Raw genomic sequence first — 22,223 nt, forward strand, 5'->3', positions numbered from 1 at the left:
AAACTGTCTGGCTTCCAGATGTCCACATAATTACCATCATAATTAACGAGAACTGTTTCCCATGTTGACTGCTTTGATAGACACACTGTAGACTAGATGGGTTTGCCGATGATATTGCTCTTTCAGCCCAAGAGATCAGATCAGAGTTGTTACATTGGCATGGCAGTGTGCATGAAACTCCCTGATCAGTACTGTTTATATTGATGTGTTTGTAAATAAAGAATTCTAGTTTCCCATACAGATGCTCTTGCTTTTATAGAAATTACATTTGTTTGTGCGGAAGAGAGGGGGAATTTTAAAATGTCTGCATTTACATTGACTTTTAATACAAAACTTAATATTACAATCCATTGTTTTGTTTTGTAGACTAGAGTAAAACTGGTGCAGAAATATTTAAACCTTCTAAAATTAGTAGTGCTCTTATGGCAGAGCTTCATGCCAACTGCATATGCAAAATAAAAGCATAATTTAATCTCGTAATGTGTTACAAGAAAAAAATCAACATTTTTTTTCTTTTGTTTTAGGCTTTCACTTTTGTGGAACTCTTCTATGGAGTGTGGACCAATAGCCTTGGTCTAATCTCAGATGGATTTCATATGCTTTTTGATTGTTCTGCTTTAGTTATGGGACTTTTCGCAGCTCTAATGACTAGATGGAAAGCAACCCGCATATTTTCATATGGGTATGTACACTGACTTTTACATAATTATTTTGAAGAGATGCTGCTAGTTAGTTTTAGGTCCTCATTTTTTCCTGTTAAACACAAGGGACTAGGGGTATGTTCCTAATATGAAATGTTTTCATGGCACTTAATATTTCAACACTTTTTATTATACCTCCTCTTTCTCCTTCCCCCTCAAAAATGTCTTCCAGTGTTATGAACCCATTGTGCTAGTCTAGATCAGTCAATTTTTCAAAAAAAAAAAAATGAGGTATTACATGTGAAAAATACAAGCAGTTATATCAGCATGATTTCAGGAAGGGATTTGGAATTGTGTGTGTACACGCTGAGAGATTCAGAATTTAATGGGGTATTTAGCCATGTAACTCCCAATGAAATTAGCAGAATTGTGTGGCTAAATTCCCTAGCCAGCTTGACAACTATCAGCCGTAATGTGTGTAGTATAGTGAACTTTTTTTAATTGTATCACTGAAACTTTGTATTATGAGGACAAGGCCAATTATCATATGGCCATCTTTTATCCCTTTTTGTCTACCTACCATCTCTTTTTATTTTGTCTTCGATTGTAAGCTTTTTGGGGTAGAGACTGTGCTGTGTTGGGAAAGCACCTACCACGTTGTGATGTTACCACAGGACAGAGCTGAAAATAATTGTGTAACATATTTGTTATGGTACTTTGTCTTAACATTATGAAAAATCAAACTGACTTGAAAAGAAAATACTGTATTAAATGCATGAATAAGCCAAATAATATTTTCAAATATGCTAAATCTAGCTATTCCTCAATCTTTCTTAAATGTACATTACACTTGTTCATTTTCAGGTATGGCCGTGTAGAAATTCTCTCTGGATTTATTAATGGCCTTTTTCTAATGGTAATAGCTTTCTTCGTGTTCATGGAGTCTGTGGCCAGACTAGTAGATCCTCCAGACATAGATACAAATATGTTAACTGTAAGTTTTTTTTCATTTTCTTCTGTTAAAAACAGTTTGTTACTCCTGTTGAATATTTGTTCCTTAATTTAAAATTAAGATCCACTTATCTGTTTAGTGGGACTCAGATTATATAATGTCAAGCATTTATTTTCAGTGACTTCAAAATGTTTCTTTGCTTTCTATTATATAGTGACTAACAGAATTAAAAGTCCATATGTCTAAAGATAAAAACTGTTAATTGCCTGCTTCTAAATATGTTATCCTCTCCTGTTTTAAAAATAAAAAAAAAATCTCAACCTATTCAAAAATAGATAAATTACAGAAGTAATTCCTTATATTACCATCTTAGTTTTACAATGAATGGCATTTGTGGGTTGGAAAGGGGGATAGTGTCATTAGCTTTGTGAACGAGGCTTTAATTATTTGATCCTCCTATTACATACATGGAAGGAAGATCCATTTATCTACAAAATAAACTATTGAGTATAGTAACTCCTTGCTTAACACTATGTTCCTGAAAAATGCTACTTTAAGTGAAACAATGTTAAGCAAATCCAATTTCCTCATAAGAATTAATGTAAATAGCGGTGGTTAGATTCCAGGGACATTTTTTTCACCAGACAAAAGGCTACATGGAATGGAATGGAAGAAGGGGAGACAGCATGGCAGAGAGAGACAGACACACACAGTGTACGTGAGAGAGAGAGACACATTGCCCTTTTAAGTATGCTTACCCCACTCTAAGTACATTGCATTTTTAAGTAGATCAGCAAGTTGAGACAGCAGCTGCTGCCAGCAAGCTCCCTCCATTCTGAGCCCTGTCGTGCCCCCCCCCCCCACACACACACACACTCTGTGGAGGTAAGGTTTAGGAGTAAGGGGCAGAGGGACACCCTGACATTAGCACCCTTCTTTCCCCCCACCCCTTCTGCACAGCAAGCAGGAGGCTCCTGGGAGCAGCTCTAAGGCAGAGGGCAGGAGCAGCACAGGGCAGTGGGGGGAGGAACAGCTGAACTGACTGGCAACTGATAGCTTGCTGGGCGGCTGTCTCACAGGGAACTTAGGGGAGCAGGGAGCTGATTGGGGTGGGGGGGGGGAGAACAGGCCTGCCAATCCACCCTGGTTCCAAGCCCCCACCAGCTAGCTCCAATGGGCTGCTCTTTCTGCAGGCAGTGGACAAAGCGGGCGGCTGCCAAACGATGTTATAAGGGAGCATAGCGCAACTTTACCTGAGCATGTTCTCTAATTGATCAGCAACATAACAATGAAACAACGTTAACCGGGATTACTTTAAGTGAGGAGTTACCTCTAAAGTCAGCTAAGATACAGTATGGTAGGTGTGCCTCTAGTTAAAACCATGATGGAGCCATAAGTAGTTAACATGCATTTTAAATCAGTTCAAGCAGGTCATTGGAGTTGGTCAATAGAAGCATCTAAATATATCGTACTTGGTAACTTTAGTGTGTTATTGTATAGCTATAATAACGTATCTTATCCTTGCTCTATTTTATTACTGCATACAGTATATTATACTGCTGGATACCAAATTTTTTTAAAACAAGATAAGGGTTTTGATCGCTGGAAAAATGGTAATTTCATAGTCAGCTGCAAAAACATCAAACCATATAATTGTGTTAGTATAATTGGCTGTTTCTGTGATTTCTGTAGGTTAGAATCAGCCCAGTAACTTTAACTACCTTTCACTGAAATTGAATTAACTAGCAATATCAGATTCCGGCCTCTTGATCCCCAGTCCAGTAAGATCTGGGATGATTATAGAAGTATTAGTTCAGTTCCTGGAGAGAAAAGTGCTGTATGTTCAGTAACAATCTTTGGGCAGAAAGAGTAGCACTGATTTACTTCAATGGGAATCTTTCAACCTTGTGCTTTTCCTATAAGAAAAGCAAGGCTCAAATTGGATGGAACAAATCTCAAGGCTTCAGCAGAGATGTGAAGGAGCCATAGATCAGATTTCATATCGGCTTACTGTTCAAAAAAGGTGCTGATCTAAGTTCCCTTTAAGCTGCGCGGCCACCCAGCTGCCTATTAAGCCCCATGCAGGGGCTCAGGGCTGCAGTGGGGAGAGGCACCACACCCCGCTGGCTCCAGCAGGGACCTGCTGCGGCAGGGAGAGGCACCCTTCCCCTGAGCTGCTGCAGCGAGAGAGGGCTGAGGGGAGTCCTCTCTCCCCACCTGTGGCTGGGGGGCAGCCTGCACCCCCAAGCTCCTCATTCCTGCCCTCACCCTCGAGCCCGCACCCCCAGCCAGAGCATTCCCCCCAACCCTCTCCTCCAGCCCTGAGCCCCCTCCCGAACCCCTCATCCCCAGCCCCACCCCAGAGCCTGCACCCCCAGTGGTAGTCTCTTTCTCCCTTCCCCCCTCCCCAAACCTTCTGCCCCATATCGGGGCACATAACAAAATTCATTCCACATATGGACGTAAAAAAATCTAGGGAACACTGGTTCTGATTACCGCAAGTAGTCTTAAAACAGTCATTGATGTATGTATGGGTACAGCTGGATCATGGAATCAAAACTGTAGATCTTGTCTTTTCACAATTTTTGCTTTTTTTCCCTAAGTTTAAGCCTTCACTTCTTAAACAAAAATAAATTTTACTTTTATGGTTTTTGTCTTTTGAACAAGTGTGAAGTTACCTCTTTCCTCCCATTGAAGGCATTGACCTTCAGTGCTTATATAATGACAGGTTTCAGAGTAGCAGCCATGTTAGTCTATATTAGCAAAAAGAAAAGGAGTATTTGTGGCACCTTAGAGACTAACAAATTTATATGAGCATAAGCTTTCGTGAGCTACAGCTCACTTCATCGGATGCATTCACTGAAGTGAGCTGTAGCTCACGAAAGCTTATGCTCAAATTTGTTAGTCTCTAAGGTGCCACAAGTACTCCTTTTCTTAGTGCTTGTATAGACACTTTTTAAATACTAAATTTTAATAGTGTAATTTAAAAGACAGTCATCTGGAGTTAAGACCTATTTTAAAAACATTGCTATCCTATCTCTCATACTGCTTTCAGGATGAGTTCTGTAGCCACATTCTCCAAAGGAAAGCTTCCTATTCCTGTACCCTCTGCTAGCAGGTGGGCGTTCTTTCTGTCTCCTTCCTAGCTGGCATTTTTCTGTTAATTTTCCAGTCTCTTCATGCAAGAGTGGTGGAGAGTTATTTGTATTGTGGTAGCACCCACAACGTATTGCTCAAACCCAGAAGGCAACATAGTCCCTACCCCAAAACATTTACAATTTAAGATGAAGCATGCAGGTCCTTTTTAACTGTTCCTGTATGTTCTACTTGATAAGTGATTCTGGGGAGTTAAGAGAGAACTTTCACTCTATCCTCAGAGCTTTGCTTCTTGTGGGAGAAGTAGACAAACTCAGTCTCGCTCAGTTGAAAGCAAGTTTATAAGTTTGAAAGTTGTTTATCTGTACCTGCTGATACTAGATTTTTAAGAGGAAAAGAGAAATCCTTCATATGAAGAGAAGTTTCACTTGTGAGCATTCAGCAGCAAAGGAATCCTCCTGCTATTGTCATTGTTAACTGCAGCAAATTGGATGTGCTACGGAAGTGTGTTAGATGCTGTTAACAGAAAAAAAATATAGCTTTCTAGCAAATCTGAGCGTTTAGGAAGAAATATTGGATTTAAAGGGTGTTTTTTTTTTTCTCTTTTCTCCCTCTCATAGCCAGTCTCGGTTGGAGGGCTGATAGTAAACCTTGTTGGTATCTGTGCCTTTAGCCATGCCCACTCTCATGGGGCTTCTCGTGGAGGCTGTCACTCACATGATCACAACCATTCACACCATGGTCATGGACATGGACACAGTCATGGCCATTCCCACAGTGACCACGGACACAATCACAGTCATGGACACTCTCATGGGTTTTCAGGAGGAGGCATGAATGCCAACATGAGAGGTAAGTACAAATTGTTTAATTTTAAAAGTAACCGAGCCTTCAAAAAACCTTTACATCAAAGTATCCCTTGTCCACTTTTCTTAATCTCTCTAAAACTTGTTTTCTGGCAGTCTTTTTACATAGCACAGATAGAGCTTTTTGGAAAAGCTTTTTCTAGGTAAAATGTTTTAAAGAATAAACATAATTTGAGATATTCCACTAGCTTCTTACCTCACACTTAATGTTCTCAGATTTGTGATGGTATGGGTCCTAGAGGCTCTTAATATTTATTTCTTTTCATTATTATTTGATCCATCATATTTTTACAGTACCCAAAGTGTACTACATATCTTAAAGACCAAATAGAACTCCAAAGTCCCTGCATCTAATTTTAGATGGCATATGACAGCTGGTTGATTAAAATAACTAGGAAAGGGATGGGGAGTGGAAGAACCAAGGTTAACAGCAATACATTTAAACAGTTACTCTATTTAGACACATTCACGTTTTTAATTATTTGTACTGGGGTAGCATCTGTAGGCCTGAACTTCTGGTTCAGTTAAAGTGTTAGGTTTTTTAAAAATAATTAACTTGTCACTTATGGTGTGACATGCCCCATGGTACAGTCTGAACTGGGGAGCCACTGTGTCCCCTTAACTCTCCAGCCTGGGGTGCCTTTTACTCTGATTTGCCATCAGAACAACCACTTCTGGCCTGCACATGCAACCTTCAGCATGCAAAATCAAACCCAGCTGAAAATATGAATGCTCTTCCAGCCACACATGAACTATATATAGGGCAACACCCGCAAATCCCCCAGTCTCAGCATTGGACCCCAGAAATGTGTCTTGCACTGCTTTGGACTCCCTCCCCTTCTCCCCGAACTGTGTAAGCTCATTAAAAGTCTATCATTCTATCAAAAAGAATGATTATGCACCAGCCTTTGTTAACTTGAGTAGTGATCTCCAAGCACTTCCGTCAAAACACACTGGTTTAGACAAAAAGAATTAAACAAGTTTATGAACTAAAGAGAGATTTTAAGTGATTATAAGTGGTAAAGGTATAAAAGTCGGTATTGGTTACAAGGGAAATAAAAGAGAAACACGGAAACTTTACCAAGCTAAATCCTAAACTTTATCAAGCTAAATAAGATTTGAAAGCAAAAGGGTTTCTCACCCAAAACTTTCAGCAGTCCATGCTAACTGGAAAACCTTCCAGTTAGGAGCACTCCCCCCAGTTCAATGATGATTCTTTTGTCTTTCAAACACTCTTGCTGCAGTGAGTAGAGATGGGGGAGGAGAGGTGATCGGGGTCCGTTGCCCCCTTCTTATATCCTGACCCTTTTTACTGGAAAAGTCCTTCCTGGGTCCTGGGATCAGAAGTTATATTGCATACATGCCCTGCCAGATGTCCCTCAGGTGAATTGTAAATTTCTTCTTTACAATTCCTGTTGCTGAAGAACAGCTGCTTAAGCCGATGATTGCTCTTCACACTTGGCTGGAGCCAGAGTGCCTTTTACTCTGAAAAACTGATTTGTGGACATTACCCAGAAGTATAGCATATTACAGTAACAATCATACAATAGAATCTTATAACTTCATACACACTGATGCTACCCACACCAACAGGACAATGATGTTCAGCAGATTATAAATTTTCAAATTGCACCTCACAAGGCATACTTTGTACAAGTGTTATCATAATTGTATGAAAAGTGATGAGCATAGTAGTATAGATTGTCACACTGGGATAGCATCTATAGGCTTGAATTTCTGGTTCAGCTACAGTGTTGGGTTTTTAAAAATAATTAACTTGCTACTTATGATCCATGAGGAAGAAGCGAATTTTGAGAGGATTTGAGGGAAGAGAGTAGTGACTGGATGGGCCAGGACTGGGAAGTCATTCTGTGTGTTGCTAACACTGGTAGTAGTCTGAACAAAGTCATAGAGATGGTTGTGAGTGAAGTAGACCAATGGGACATTGAGGCTGACATAGTTTGCCTTTACGAACCAGCCTGCAACACAATTTCTACAAAACTTTTTTTTTGTAAACAGTGTTTGTCACTGATTCATAATATAAAATAATACTTCTCGTCAGTTTTGTTAAAGATCAGACTAACCTAAAACACAAAGCTGGCAGCATTATTTTATATATATATATATAATATGTGTATCATATATTATCAGCAAGTAACCACACTTAATATATTATATATATATATAATAAGTGTGGTCACTTGCTGGAATCCTCCTGATAGTGTGCTATATATTGTATTTTTTCCATATCTACCAAATATTTGTCCCTTTGAGTCTACTACAAGAAGTTTTAGTGTGTAAAATGTATTGTTTCAAGCATTTAACTATCACAATGCTATATTTTTAATTGAGACGTTGAATGCAACCAAATAGCTTAGAAGACTATTCTACCCATCTGAATTTTTTTATTTTTTGTAAAGTCTGCTCAGCTTCTCGCTACTTGCGTATTCTTTAGTGGGAGATGAAGTACCAGGATTAATCTCTCAAACTATTAGTGTGTGTTTTGTACCTTCTAAATGCAAACAGAGTACTAGAGTTCAAATGATATAAAACATTAATCCTAGCAGCAGCAGTTTGAGAGATGTAAATCACAGCAGGGTTAGAACATTATCATTTTGTGTTTTTATTCCAACTTAATACTTGCCAGCATTAGAAACTATTTAGCATATCAGTAAACTTTTTTCTACCATAGGTCCAAGACCAGAGATCCAAGAGAGAATTTTGATCCCTGTACTGAAAAATTTTATTTTAATACTCGTGTTATATAGTCCATGTGCTGATGGCAACTAAATGCAGGTACTCAATCATTCAAAGTCTTATTTTGTTTCAGGTGTGTTTTTACATGTGTTGGCAGACACCCTGGGTAGTGTTGGTGTGATCATATCTACGATATTTATTCAACAGTTTGGATGGCTGATAGCTGATCCCCTGTGCTCTCTCTTTATTGCTACATTAATTTTTCTCAGTGTTATCCCACTGATAAAAGATGCCTGTCAAGTACTTTTGCTGAGGCTACCACCAGAATGTGAGAAAGATCTGCACGTTGCGCTAGAAAAGGTCGGAACTTAAACTTGTATTTTGTTTGTTTTTTTTATATCCAGTCTAGATTTATAGTGAGTTTGAGAACTGCATTTATTAACTTTTAAATGCAATCATTCCTCATTGTGCCAGTTATCTTTGTCTAAGACTCTTGGGCGTCCCAAATTTCTTGTCTAAGTTCATCAGTTTTATAGAGATACTTGAATCTTTTGGTTTTATTAGTTTATCATTTGCAATTTTAAAAATCCATGAATTTTGTGGAATCAACTGTTTAAATAACAGTGGCAGCCATATGTTGCTTTTGCTTTTATGAACAGCTCAGAACCCTAGACTAACTTGGTAACTCTGTAAACCTATCCAGCAGAATGAGGGAGAACTATTTAATACTTAATTTTAATTATGAAACCCAATAAATCTCATAAAAGCTGGAGAGGTCTCTTTTAACCCTAGTATGACCAGATTTCATTTGACTGCAGTATTCTTTCCTGGGCTGCAATGCAGTTGCAGTTTGGATAGTTTTCCAGTCTACTGTGGGACAGGTTGGCTTGTAGCAAATGGGACTGCAAAACTGAAGCTAGTTCTCTTCTTCCCATTTGCAGTTTTATTGCAGATTTTTTTCCTTCCCGTTTAGTCTAGACTGCTTTCTGCTCCTACTAAATCAGTCAAGATCTGTAGTCTGTGGCAGCACTCCACTCCCATTATTAACTCTTATCCACTAATTGTTGCTCCCAGTGTTGACTCTTCTGAGTGCCCTTCCCAGAACCCCCATGGGCATAGTCCTGACGTACATAGAGAGCTTTGTAAATCAGGAAACTGGTGTGGGAACTTTCAGGACACCAGCAACAAGAGTAGAAGGGGGACTCCATCAACAAGGGTATTCAACACTGCCTATCACCAGGGAATGGGGATAATAGATTCTAGCCACCAGGGAATGAGAGGATGGAATTAAATTGGGTGAGGGAGATCCATGGAGAGGAAGAAGGAGGAAGTGAGGATTGTGGACTTACATGATTTAGTGAAAGGAGATGGAAAGGAGACTGGGAGATGCAGAAGAGGGAATTCAAGTGTGAGTGACCTTGAGATGCAATAAATAAAAACAAGAAACAAAACCAGAAAATAATCAAAATGCTAAGAGTGGGGAGAAAAAAAATAACCAGTATGAAACTTCATAAAGAAATATTACAATAAATAACCTAATAAGGTTCCATATTAAGTCCAACGAGGATATTGAAGTACCTGTTTATCTTGGTTATCATGGGGATAGGTCCTTAGAAATGTTTGAGTGTCCAAATCCAGTCTCTCCTTTGATGCTATTATAGTCCGGCCACCAGCTGGGGACTCCACTTCAGTGTCTTTGTCCCTCCTTTTTAGCCCCTACCCACTAATTTTTCATTTTGCCTTCTATTTTTGGCAATGATGGAAACTGTCCCAATTCCACAGATTTCTCTGTATAACAAAATTTGTGTATAATGTTAAATGATGGCAGTTTATTTTACTGTATAATAGTACCTACTGCATGAAATAATTGCCTTGGTAGCTATCTAAGTATGCAGGAAGGCATAAAGTAGAATATTGCAAAAGTAATTCTTACTGTTAATGCAATTTTTTACAGATCCAGAAAATAGATGGTTTAATATCCTACAGAGATCCTCATTTCTGGTGTCACTCTGCTAGTGTTGTGGCAGGTACTATACATGTACAGGTGATATCAGATGTCATGGAACAGAGAATTATACAGCAGGTAACTGTATAACACTTCCAGAAATCTGTTGGCTCTTCATATTTTTACCCCCTGTAGATTAACCATGAATATTTCAATCGTAGGCTTAAGTTTGAAGCTGCTATTTTAATGATTTCTCTAGCTAGTAGCTGATGTTCCAGGGCAGGCCTTGTCAGTATTGTTCTGCTCCTCCTCCTGCTGTTGTTCTATAAAAAGTTTGGTGGCAGGCCTTTGACATTTGAAAACAGATCAGCCAGTTTCTTTTGTCTTGCTTTAAAAGTGACCTGCAAAAGGATTTTTTTGGGGGGGGAACTAGTTTTGTATTTTTTTTTTCTTTTTTTCATGGTATAACAAAAGCCTAAATGAATTCCTCAAAAAAAAAAAAAAAAAAAGAGGGGAGGGGTGGTCTGAGGCTTTTTTCTGCTTGTTTTTAATCTTAGAAATATCAGAAGCGTTAAGCTGTTTTCCTTTGTTTTGCTGGAGGACTTCCTGGGGAATCAGAGATGTATTTTAGGAACTCTCACCTTAAATGAAGGGGCATGAGTGATGTGTTTTTTACGACATTGTCTCCAAAATGTTCATTAATCAGTCCAGTTAAATAGGTACTAACAAAGGTTTTAAACAGTCTGAATAAAAATCCCTTACTACTTCAACAGCTCAGTTTTTTTACTCTTGTAAATACAATTTCACTGGTTCTCTTCTCATTGTAAGCTGTTCCAAGTTAGATGAGACCTGAATTAATAATGTTTTTTAAAAAATGAGAAAACCTTTTCAGGCCATCTTTATGTTCTAGGCATTGCTACCAGCTCTGCCTGTAGTTGAGGTTGTCAGACACTTCTCATTATAAAAACCCTGTTTTTAGTCACTTTACCAAACTTTAACGATTCGGGCTGAAACTTTCCATGCTAGATGTGTTCCTCCGACTTTAAAAATAAATAAACAAATAAGTTTCAGCAAAAATGATTTACCATGGTTTCCCTTGAGTTAAAAACAAAACATCATACATCTGTTTTATTGAAGTTTTAGCACTTCCAGGTTTAAAGCAAGGACTTTAGATTTGGCAGAGAGGTGGTCTTTTATCAGAGATATGCTTCTTATTGTTGCTATGAAAAAACACCCAATTCATAAGCCTTTGGGAAATAAAATCTAGTTCATACATGCTAAGTAGAGACTTCTTAATTTGGCAAGTAAATTCTCCAAAGATTCTGTCTATCCTGAGCATGCTCCAGCTCCTTCCTTGTACTTTCCCTGCAACTCGTGCCCGTAGCTGCCAGGAGTTGCTGTTGTACTAGGCTTAGAAATTGAGAGCAGGGGTGTTCTTGAAGCTTCCTTTTCTGGCACCCAGGCAGCATGGAGGAGGGAGCAGCCTAATTCAGGAGGGACAAGTGTGGGTAATAGAAGTAGATTAGAGGGCTGGGAGTGAGCTTGGGTGTGGGGCTTTTGACTGGATAAACAGTGCAAGAAACTGGGAGCCAGGGAAAAAAATGGTGTGTGGGAAGGACATGGGAGCAAGACTGAAACTGAGCAGGAGCTGGGGTGTGAGGCTGGGCCTTGGGGTCCACATGCTATGGCTAAGATTTCCAAAGGGGCCCAAACCTCCATTTGAAATTTGTTAGGGGTCCGCAAATGAAAAAAGGTTGAAAACCACTGATTTGAATCAAACTTTCATAGTCACTATTAATTGTGTGTTCCTCATTTTCTGGGTGCCACTTGCGTTGAGACCCTGGGGTCTGATTTGCAGAAGTCCTGAGCACTCACGGTGCAATGGAAGTCAATGGGAGCATATAAAGTCCTATACAATGCTAAGTACCCTGAAAAAAAATCCGATCCTAGGCATCTTAAATTGGGCACCCAAAATTATTGAATTCTTTTTACCTTAATCTCTGTGCCTGAGATCCCCATCTGTAAAATAGGGGTGTTATAAAGATAGTTTGTTTGTGAAACACTCGGATACCATAGTGATGAGTACTATAGTAAAGCCGGTGAGGAAATTAATAATTCTTTATTCAGAGCAGGATTTGAATAGGGTGCAATAAATAAGGCTTGAGGACACACATTGAACTGTGAGGATAAAACGTAATGTCCATTCTTGCACTGAATGAGGCAGAATTTCTGAGGGAATAAATATGGAGTCATATTAGGATATATCATAATTCAGCCCCCTCAATTAAGCATTAAGGTTGCTTGTGCGATTCCTAACTTTTGAGTGCTTGACTTTTTCTCCCCAGAAATTCTAGCTAAAAATTAAGTCATTTTAATTTTCTGACTGGCTCTTCTCAGGGCCATAATAAATGTTGTATCTAGAAATTGATGTGACCTTTTGCTTGTGTTTGTAACTACCATTCTGAGTATAATCACAAGTTAGAGATTTAATATTGAATTTCTGTTATGCTCAGGTAACAGCAGTTCTGAAAGATGTTGGAGTGAACAATTTAACTGTCCAGGTGGAGAAAGAAGCCTATTTTCAACATATGTCTGGCCTCAGTACAGGATTCCATGAAGTCATTTCTATGACACAACAAATGGAATCCATGAAATACTACAAAGATGGCACTTACATCATGTGATGTGAAGATACATTCACCACTGGGATATAAGCTGTAGTATTCAATATTTGTATTATTTTGTCAGGAGAACTTGCACATAAATGTACAGAAACAAATATAGTATATATTTGAATTTTTTAAAAAAGCTTAATGTGTTAAGACTGGATCAGGGTGCTTTTTATAAAGGAAATAAGATGGACTAGAACATTTGCTGTATATGTGGAAATAATGTAAATCTGAAATACTGTACTTGATTATTAAACAGAAATCTTTCTACATGTGTGGATGAGCACAAAAGTATTCCAGACCTTCCCTAAAGTATGGAATGTCAAATTAAGAATCATGTTCATGTCAAAATTAAGGGGAAAGGAAAACACTTTGCAAGAGAAACAAAATTGCCTCCAAAAACACTTTATTTCCTTCAAAATGATTTTGAAGAGTGTGTGTGTGTGTGTGTGTGTGTGTGTGTGTGTGTGTGTGTGTTTACACGTTTATTATGAAGAGTAAAACTTAAACTGCATATGAAGTAAAGGCTTTTTGCAGAGTTCATTAGATACAAAAAGGAATATACAGTTTAATATTTATTCACCTGTATAAAACTGATTTCTAACCATAATTTTACTACACCAAGGCAAATAGATGCTATCATTTTAAATTTATATCAAGAGAACTTTTTTGTGTTTAAAAAAAAAAAAAAACACTACTGGTATTCATGCTAGCAGTGTGGATGTAGGGAAGAACAGAATTGCAAGTTTTGCCCTTGCACTATTTTGTGTTCTTGTTTATTGGGGAGGCTGAAAAATCAATTTGAACCACTGTGTAAAATAAACATTTTATACTTTTTTTTATGATTGCAAGTGAAATATTATTGTTTAAAGTACTTCATCCCTGAACATTCTAACCAGCTCTTTTCTCTAGCCATTCTCTTCCTGTTAAAACTGTATAATCCAGTCATTTTTAGATGCCTAGGTTTCTTTCTCGTTAACAGGGTAACTAATTATGGAATTTTATGCAGTTGATTATATGTAAGTTCTGTGGCATTGAATAGAAAATTGTGGAATATCTCAGCATTGTGCAAAGAGCTATTTCATAGTCAATTGAAGTTAATTTATAAAGCAGGAGGAGCAGCTGAATGAGCTGGTAGTGAACTCTTCAGTACCTTGTTTATCATTTGAAGACTCTTTGGATTAGGTGTGAAGAAGCTCACAGTGTTGTTCAGGAGCAGCTGAACAGTATCTGTCCATCAACTGAAAACGTAATATGTCTAGACAAAAAAGCATGGCTTTCTATTGTGGCTAGATAGTGGAGCCCTACCCTAAAGCTGTCATCTAGTTCAAAAAACTATCCCATAGACTGGATTTACTATATTATGTCTCTTCTCATAACAGATTTACTTATGTAAACTAGGTCATTGTACAGTACTAAGGAAAATGTCCCTGTAATCCATATTAACAGTCTGGGGCTTTGCAAGATGTGGCAAAATGTGTAAATTTAAGTGAAAAATATTTACTTTAGCCAATATATACATAACAGAAGAAAAGCCTTACTCACTGTTCTGTTAGCAGAAGCCTGCTAATAAAATAATCCACAGTAGTTAAGTGGGCACCTGTTTCTTACTGTGTGTGTTGGAGACAGACTTCCTTAAAGCTATTAATTTATTTCCCTGGGCCGTGCTCATGCTTTTTCTCTTCCTATATTAAAAACATGTACATGTGTCCTTCAAAATCAGCAATCACATAATGCAATGGTTAACTTAATGTAACTGAGTAGTTCTTTCATCATTTAGTCCACATATTTGCTCAATATTTTTATTGTGACACAAAGCTTGTCCTGTAGCAGGGGTAGCCATGTTAGTCTGTATCCACAAAAAACATTCTTGATGTCCAATTTGTGTCCATTTATTCTTTTACGGAGGGACGGTCCAGTTTAGCCAATATACATGGCAGAGGGGCATTGCTGGCATGTGATGGCATATATAACGTTAGTAGACGTGCAGGTGAATGAGCCTCTGATGGTGTGGCTGATAGTATCACTAGAGTAGATATGGGGACAGAGTAGGCAACGAGGTTTGCTACAAGGATTGGTTCCTGGGTTAGTGTGTCTTTGGTGTAGTTGCTGGTATTTGCTTCAGGTTAGGGGGTCGTCTGTAAGCGACGACACAAATCAGAAATGATAACATACAAAAGCCAGTAGCAGAACACTTCAATCTTCCTGGTCATTCTATACCAGATTTAAAAATAGCTATACTTGGACCAAAAAAAGAGATTTCAAACCATTTTAGATTTGGTTTTTGGTGAGTAGTGAGGACCTCATAGAAGAAATGGTTCTAGGGGATAATCTTGGTTCAAGTGATCATGAGCTAATTAGTTCAAACTGAACAGAAGGATTAACAAAAATAAATCTGCAACTAGGGCTTTTGATTTCAAAAGGGCTGACTTTCAAAAATTAAGGAAATTAGTTAGGGAAGTGAATTGGACTGAACTTGTGGATCTAAAGGTAGAGGAGGCCTGGGATTACTTTAAATCAAAGCTGCAGAAGCTATCGGAAGCCTGCATCCCAAGAAAGGGGGAAAAATTCATAGGCGGGATTTGTAGACCAAGCTGGATGAGCAAGCATCTTAGAGAGGTGATTAAGAAAAAGCAGAAAGCATACAGGGAGTGGAAGATGGGAGGGATCAGCAAGGAAAGCTACTTTATTGAGGTAAGAACATGTAGGGATAAAGTGAGACAGGCTAAAAGTCGAGTAGAGTTGGACCTTGCAAAGGGAATTAAAACCAATAGTAAAAGGTTCTATAGCCATATAAATAAGAAAACAAAGAAGGAAGAAGTGGGACCGCTAAACACTGAGGATGGAGTGGAGGTCAAGGATAATCTAGGCATGGCCCAATATCTAAACAAATACTTTGCCTCAGTCTTTAATAAGGCTCATGAGGATCTTAGGGATAATGATAACATGACAAATGGGAATGAGGATATGGAGGCAGATATTACCATATCTGAGATAGAAGCAAAACTCAAACAGCTTAATGGGACTAAATTGGGGGGCCCAGATAATCTTCATCCAAGAATATTAAAGGAATTGGCATCCGAAATTGCAAGCCCATTAGCAAGAATTTTTAATGAATCTGTAAACTCAGGAGTTGTTCTGTATGATTGGAGAATTGCTAATATAGTTCCTATTTTTAAGAAAGGGGAAAAAAAAGTGATCCAGGTAACTACAGGCCTGTTAGTTTGACATCTGTAGTATGCAAGGTCTTGGAAAAAATTTTGAAGGAGAAAGTAGTTAAGGACATTGAAGTCAATGGTAAATGGGACAAAATACAACATGGTTTTACAAAAGGTAGATAGTGCCGAACCTGATCTCCTTCTTTGAGAAAGGTTTCAGAGTAGCAGCCGTGTTAGTCTGTATTCGCAAAAAGAAAAGGAGTACTTGTGGCACCTTAGAGACTAACAAATTTATTAGAGCATAAGCTTTCGAAGTGAGCTGTAGCTCACTGTCTCTAAGGTGCCACAAGTACTCCTTTTCTTCTTTCTTTGAGAAAGTAACAGATTTTTTAGACAAAGGAAATGCAGGGGATCTAATTAACCTAGATTTCAGTAAGGTGTTTGATACCGTGCCACATGGGGAATTATTAGTTAAATTGGAAAAGATGGGGATCAATATGAAAATTAAAAGGTGGATAAGGAATTGGTTAAAGGGGAGACTACAACGGGTCCTACTGAAAGGTGAACTGTCAGGCTGGAGGGAGGTTACCAGTGGGGTTCCTTAGGGATCAGTTTTGGGACCAATCTTATTTAATTCTTTTATTACTGACCTCAGCACAAAAAATGTGAGTGTGCTAATAAAGTTTGCAGATGATACAAAGCTGGGAGGTATTGCCAATTTAAAGACCGGGATATCATACAGGAGGATCTGGATGACCTTGTAAACTGGAGTAATAGTAATAGGATTAAATTTAATAGTGAGAAGTTTAAGGTTATGCATTTAGGGATTAATAACAAGAATTTTAGTTATAAGCTGGGGACGCATCAATTAGAAGTAACGGAGGAGGAGAAGGACCTTGGAGTATTGGTTGATCACAGGATGACTATGAGCCACCAATGTGATATGGCCGTGAAAAAGGCTAATGCGGTCTTGGGATGCATTAGGCGAGGTATTACCAGTAGAGATAAGGAGGTTTTAGTTATACAAGGCACTGGTGAGACCTCACCTGGAATACTGTGTGCAGTTCTGGTCTCCCATGTTTAAGAAGGATGAATTCAAACTGGAACAGCTTCAGAGAAGGGCTACTAGGATGATCCGAGGAATGGAAAACCTGTCTTATGAAAGGAGACTCAAGGAGCTTGGCTTGTTTAGCCTAACCAAAAGAAGGTTGAGGGGAGATATGATTGCTCTGTATAAATATATCAGAGGAATAAATACCATGGAGGGAGAGGAATTATTTAAGCTCAGCAGCAATGTGGACACAAGAACAAATGGATATAAACTGGTTATTTGGAAGTTTAGACTTGAAATTAGACAAAGGTTTCTAACCATCAGAGGAGTGAAGTTTTGGAATAGCCTTTCAAAGGAAGCAGTGGGGGCAAAAGATCTATCTGGCTTTAAGATTCTACTCGATAAGTTTATGGAGGAGATGGTATGATGGGATAACGTGATTTTGGTAAGTAATTGATCTTTAAATATTCATGGTAAATAGACCTAATGGCCTGTGATGAGATATTAGATGGGTGGGATCTGAGTTACCCAGGAAAGAATTTTCTGTTGGGACCCCTGCAACGAGCGTGTGCTGTGGACCTGCGGGATCGGTCAATGGTACGCACGGCTCATGCGGCGCCTCATGGTCTCGGACACAATCCGATAGTCCAGGGACATCTACATTGAACACATCACTGGCCACTGACAGTACCAGGAGGTGTGAGCCGCTACAACATCGTGCATCGACTATGGGAAAGGGACTGAGAGACTTTTTTTTTTTCATTGGATCGTATGAACTGGAACCATAAACTCACTGAACATTAAATCCCACCAAATGAGGGTAGATCCATCCTCATCATGGCATCCACTCATTATACTCCACACCTGAACATAGCCATTATATGGACAACCTACCCCCATCTAAATGTCTGTACTTTGACCCGTTAAACTTTTACCCCCAATCGGGGAGATTGCAGATTATGTATTCCTTACGCCACCCGCTCCGAAACTGAATTTCGCACCCCTTGATACTCTGTACCTTATTCCCTGATAACCAGAAACTTCTATGCCTAAACTCTGTACCGTTTTCTTTTTACTTCAACATTATCTTAATAAAATTATTAAATTTAGCTGGTGAATCTTGCCCATATGCTCAGGGTTTAGCTGATCGCCATATTTGGGGTCAGGAAGGAATTTTCCTCCAGGGCTGATTGGAAGAGGCCCTGGAGGTTTTTCGCCTTCCTCTGTAGCATGGGGCACGGGTCACTTGAGGGAGGATTCTCTGCTCCTTGAAGTCTTCAAACCATGATTTGAGGACTTCAGTAGCTCAGACATAGGTGAGGTTTTTCGCAGGAGTGGGTGGGTGAGATTCTGTGGCCTGCGTTGTGCAGGAGGTCAGACTAGATGATCAGAATGGTCCCTTCTGACCTTAGTATCTATGTAGAAACAGCAGAACAAAAATTCATTTGCAAATTTAACACCATTAATTTGGGCTTGAATAGGGACTGGGAGTGGCTGGCTCATTACAAAATCAGCTTTGCCTATCCTGGAATTGATACCTCCTCATCTATTATTGGGAGTGGACTACATCCATCTGATCGAATTGGCCCTGTCAACACTAGTTCTCCACTTGTGAGGTAACTCCCTTCCCTTCATGTGTCACTATAATAATGCCTGCATCTGTAGTTTTCACTCCATGCATCTGAAGAAGTGATGTTTTACTCACGAAAGCTTATGCCCAATTAAATCTGTTAGTTTTTAAGGTGCCACCAGAAAGCTTATCCTGTTTATATAGTTTGGAGAAGGTACCTGAATTCTTATATTTTGATCTTAATTATGAAAGACGTGAACTAGTTTGTGGAATTTAGCATACAATGACATAGTAACTACTGTATCATATCAAACTGAACAATAATATAATTTAAAATATCATTTAGCAAACCAACTTCTTTTGTGATAAGAATTTTTCTTGCCTTCTGTATTAATTTCCAGTATGTGTGTGTTAAACAAGGAAATTCCATACCATTCTCTTCTCTTCCAATGGTGCTGAATTAGAATAATTTCTACAGCAACTGGACTGATTTTTTTTAAAAAATGTAGCTGGGGCCAGAAAAAACTTCTGTAAAAATGGCATCTTCCTTACTCAACAAATCTTACATGTATGGATTCAGTTGTGTTTGCAACTTAAATAAGTTTTTACTTCTGTAAGCGCTACAGAACCAATACAGCCCTGGAAGTGTGATCAGGATGATCTTCTGACTACATCAACAGAATTTCTAATGTTCTGATTGCATTTATTTTATTGATGGTGTGTGAGCTAGAAAGAAAACCTCTATCTTGAAAATCCTAATGCAAATTCAACGTGCAAAGGAGATTTTTTTTTCTGCTTTGATTTTTTTTTAATTGTCCATTTTTTTTCTGGACGGGCTCTGGCCAACTACGGAACTAGTAGCCTTATGTGATCGCAGCTATCATGCAACTTAAACCTGATTATTAGAGGAGGAGAATAATGTGTTGACAAACTGTTGAACAAGTCTTTCAAACAATGTTTGGGACCACCTTCACACATCATGGTCAAGCTTGAGTTGCAGTATTGTTAGTTGAGGTGGCTGTAAACTGACCAACCTGAGCAGGAAGCCAATGGCATGTCCTGATGGGCAAAAAAGTATGATACTTCAAGTTTTCAGCAATTGAATAGATCTCTTAATGCATATTAAGGTCTTGTCTAGACATGCTAACATCACACCATAAATTGTAGCCTAGATAAGGCCTAAGGCTAGCACATTTAAAAGCGTGTTCTGTGGTGGTGGTGGTGTAGCCTAAGCTCACTCTAGCGTACAGCCTATCATACTTTCAAACGTATTACCCTGCATCTTAATAAGCATTAAGAGGGCTCCTCAGCTGTTTTAGGGCAACAATTGGAAATCACATCTTTTTTGCCCATGTGGGATAGAGTCAGAGAGAGACATTCTGCCACTTCCGTAAAAACGCTTTTCAGGCTATAACCATATTTTTAAGCAAAGGGTTCAGGTTTCACTGCACAATCAAGTTGGACTGTGAGATAATTTTTCAGCTCTCACACAAGTTCCTGTTCTAGTAATTTGATTTGTGTACAGGTAGAGAGTGTTTTATTGTATGTTCTAAATCAGTTGTATCCTTGAAACTGCTGCTATCTCATTTCTATTTTTTGAATGTTTATCATGCACTGCATCTTGACTTCTGGAATTTTATTTTTGTCTTATGGGATGTATAAATAGGCAGATTAAAAATTTTATAGAAGGTTCAGTTTTACCTTTTGCAACGTGCTCGTGGTGCAGAAGATGAACGCAGACTGCTACTGCTCATATTAGTCAATACTACAGCACTATGCTATGTTCGATTGTGAGCTTTACTACTCCTTGTAATGTACACTTACATCTTACTAGCTTCAAAGAAACCTACTGTCCTGTTGTAAAGTGTAAAAATTTGCAGTTTTAGTAGGTATCTGATACCATCTTACTGACCTTGACATAGAGACTTCCTTCAGAAAATACTTACAGCTTTTCATGGAAATCCATTATAACTCACAATGCACTTTGGTTTTTGTTCTAAAATTGGTTGTAGCATGTGGAAATTAAGACAATACTGCATATTTCTTCTTGTCCATATCCCTAGAACACAAAATGGGGTGGGGAGATGCCCCTCTTCTGTAAAAGTATGTTATCTTTACATGTTTTGTGGTAGCCTGTGCCAATGCAAGCAGTGGGTTCCTCCTCCAGTTCTGTGAGCCACAATGATCAATTACCCTCCAGGATTTTTCCTCTCTTTAATACTATTTTGCAAAAACCTGCAGATGGCTCTAGATGCAAACTTTGTCCTGTCGGTGGTTGGGCAGGACTTCCACAGGAGAGCTTCCATTTGGCAGTAAGTGAAAGTCAGAGATTCACCATCTCTTTACCTCTGAGGCAACTAATTTAAGACTTTGTATTCACTGTGCTCTAACCTGCTGTTGGGGATCACAAGTTAATTATTGGAGCTGATCAGAAAATAGGATATTTTTTTCATAGAAAAAATCATGATAATTTGCCAATTTTTCCACAATTTTTTTGAGGAAAAATTTTAAACTGAAAAAATTCAATTTAGAAATGCTGCCATAGCATCTCCAAAGAACAGTAGTTGGGGTATATCATGCTTCCGCTCTCCTCTATATGGTGGGCTCTCTTGTCAGACTACATCTCCCATGATGTATCATAGTCTCCCCTCCTGAAGAGGGTTGATGGTGCATTAGGGGAATCACTGGCTTTGGTGTGTTATGGCAGATATAGTCGGGCCAGAGAGCCCAACCTGTAAAGGAGCCTGCAGAGATGCGACAATGCAGCAGCATAGCTGGATCAAAATATTTCCATTTTGGGACATGTTGAGTGCTTCACAATCAATGAGGAGAAGAGAGAATATTCTGGGGCAAAATGGATGGAAGACACTAATGGTTTGGAGACTCCTTACAGTCAGCCACTAGTGCCCCTCTTGATGCCTGTCCAGGGTCCACTACAGCAAAGGCAGTAAGATACCTCGTGCAGCTGGGTTTTTGAGCTGTGGGGTGAGTACACTGGGCTGATTCATGGGGCTGATCACATGTTGCTGCAGGAGGGTGACATGCACTAGACTTGTATGAAATAAATATGGTGAACTTGTCATTTTCTGTTTGTTGTGTTTACCCATTTTAACTCCAGACACACATCCACCAAAGCTTTATTGAAGGTAAACATATTTAGGCACAGTCCAGCTGCCATTACAAAGCTGAAACGTGGGCAAATCAAACAAGGGTGAAACAGCAACAGATGTACATAATATAACAGTGGAAAACTGTCCAACCACTAAAGAGCAAGATAAACTGAAAATAGTGATGTATTACATGTATTTGGGTAGCATATCATCAAGCTAGCTGTTTGCTTTCCCCTGCACTGGAATAGGGGGAAAGTGCAAGGGATGCTGCTGATGGTAGGCAGTTCCACAGCTCATTGACAGGCTCCCTCGCAGGTAGAGTTGTCCATAGGTTAAAGGCCATGGTAGTGTGGAAGCCAAACAAGCAGACTCCATAACCCATCCAACCCTCTGCCCCTTCTTAGACTACTTCTGGGGCTGCCACTCAGCCTTCCAGCACCTTTACCAATCCTGACTCAGCTATCTGCA

The 22,223-nt window shown here is 39.0% G+C and overlaps 1 protein-coding gene across 3 annotated transcripts in view; it reads left to right on the forward strand.

Annotated features, from left to right (window-relative positions):
- The window catches only part of SLC30A5 (solute carrier family 30 member 5), a 29,433-nt gene extending 15,892 nt beyond the window's left edge, over nucleotides 1-13,541 (forward strand). For 2 of the 3 annotated variants that reach the window (XM_038403058.2, XM_043514646.1), the window contains 6 exons: nucleotides 525-682; nucleotides 1,506-1,635; nucleotides 5,310-5,541; nucleotides 8,386-8,612; nucleotides 10,207-10,335; nucleotides 12,711-13,541. In XM_038403058.2, coding sequence (XP_038258986.1) covers nucleotides 525-682; nucleotides 1,506-1,635; nucleotides 5,310-5,541; nucleotides 8,386-8,612; nucleotides 10,207-10,335; nucleotides 12,711-12,881 — 1,047 coding nt within the window. In that variant the 3' untranslated portion in view covers nucleotides 12,882-13,541. Of the gene's footprint in view, nucleotides 1-524; nucleotides 683-1,505; nucleotides 1,636-5,309; nucleotides 5,542-8,247; nucleotides 8,352-8,385; nucleotides 8,613-10,206; nucleotides 10,336-12,710 lie in introns of those variants that run through there. The other variant, XM_043514647.1, reaches the window with a different exon arrangement.
- The last annotated feature ends 8,682 nt before the right edge of the window (nucleotides 13,542-22,223 follow it).

This window comes from Dermochelys coriacea, chromosome 5, assembly GCF_009764565.3.
Source record: "Dermochelys coriacea isolate rDerCor1 chromosome 5, rDerCor1.pri.v4, whole genome shotgun sequence".
Taxonomy (NCBI): Eukaryota; Metazoa; Chordata; order Testudines; family Dermochelyidae; genus Dermochelys; species Dermochelys coriacea.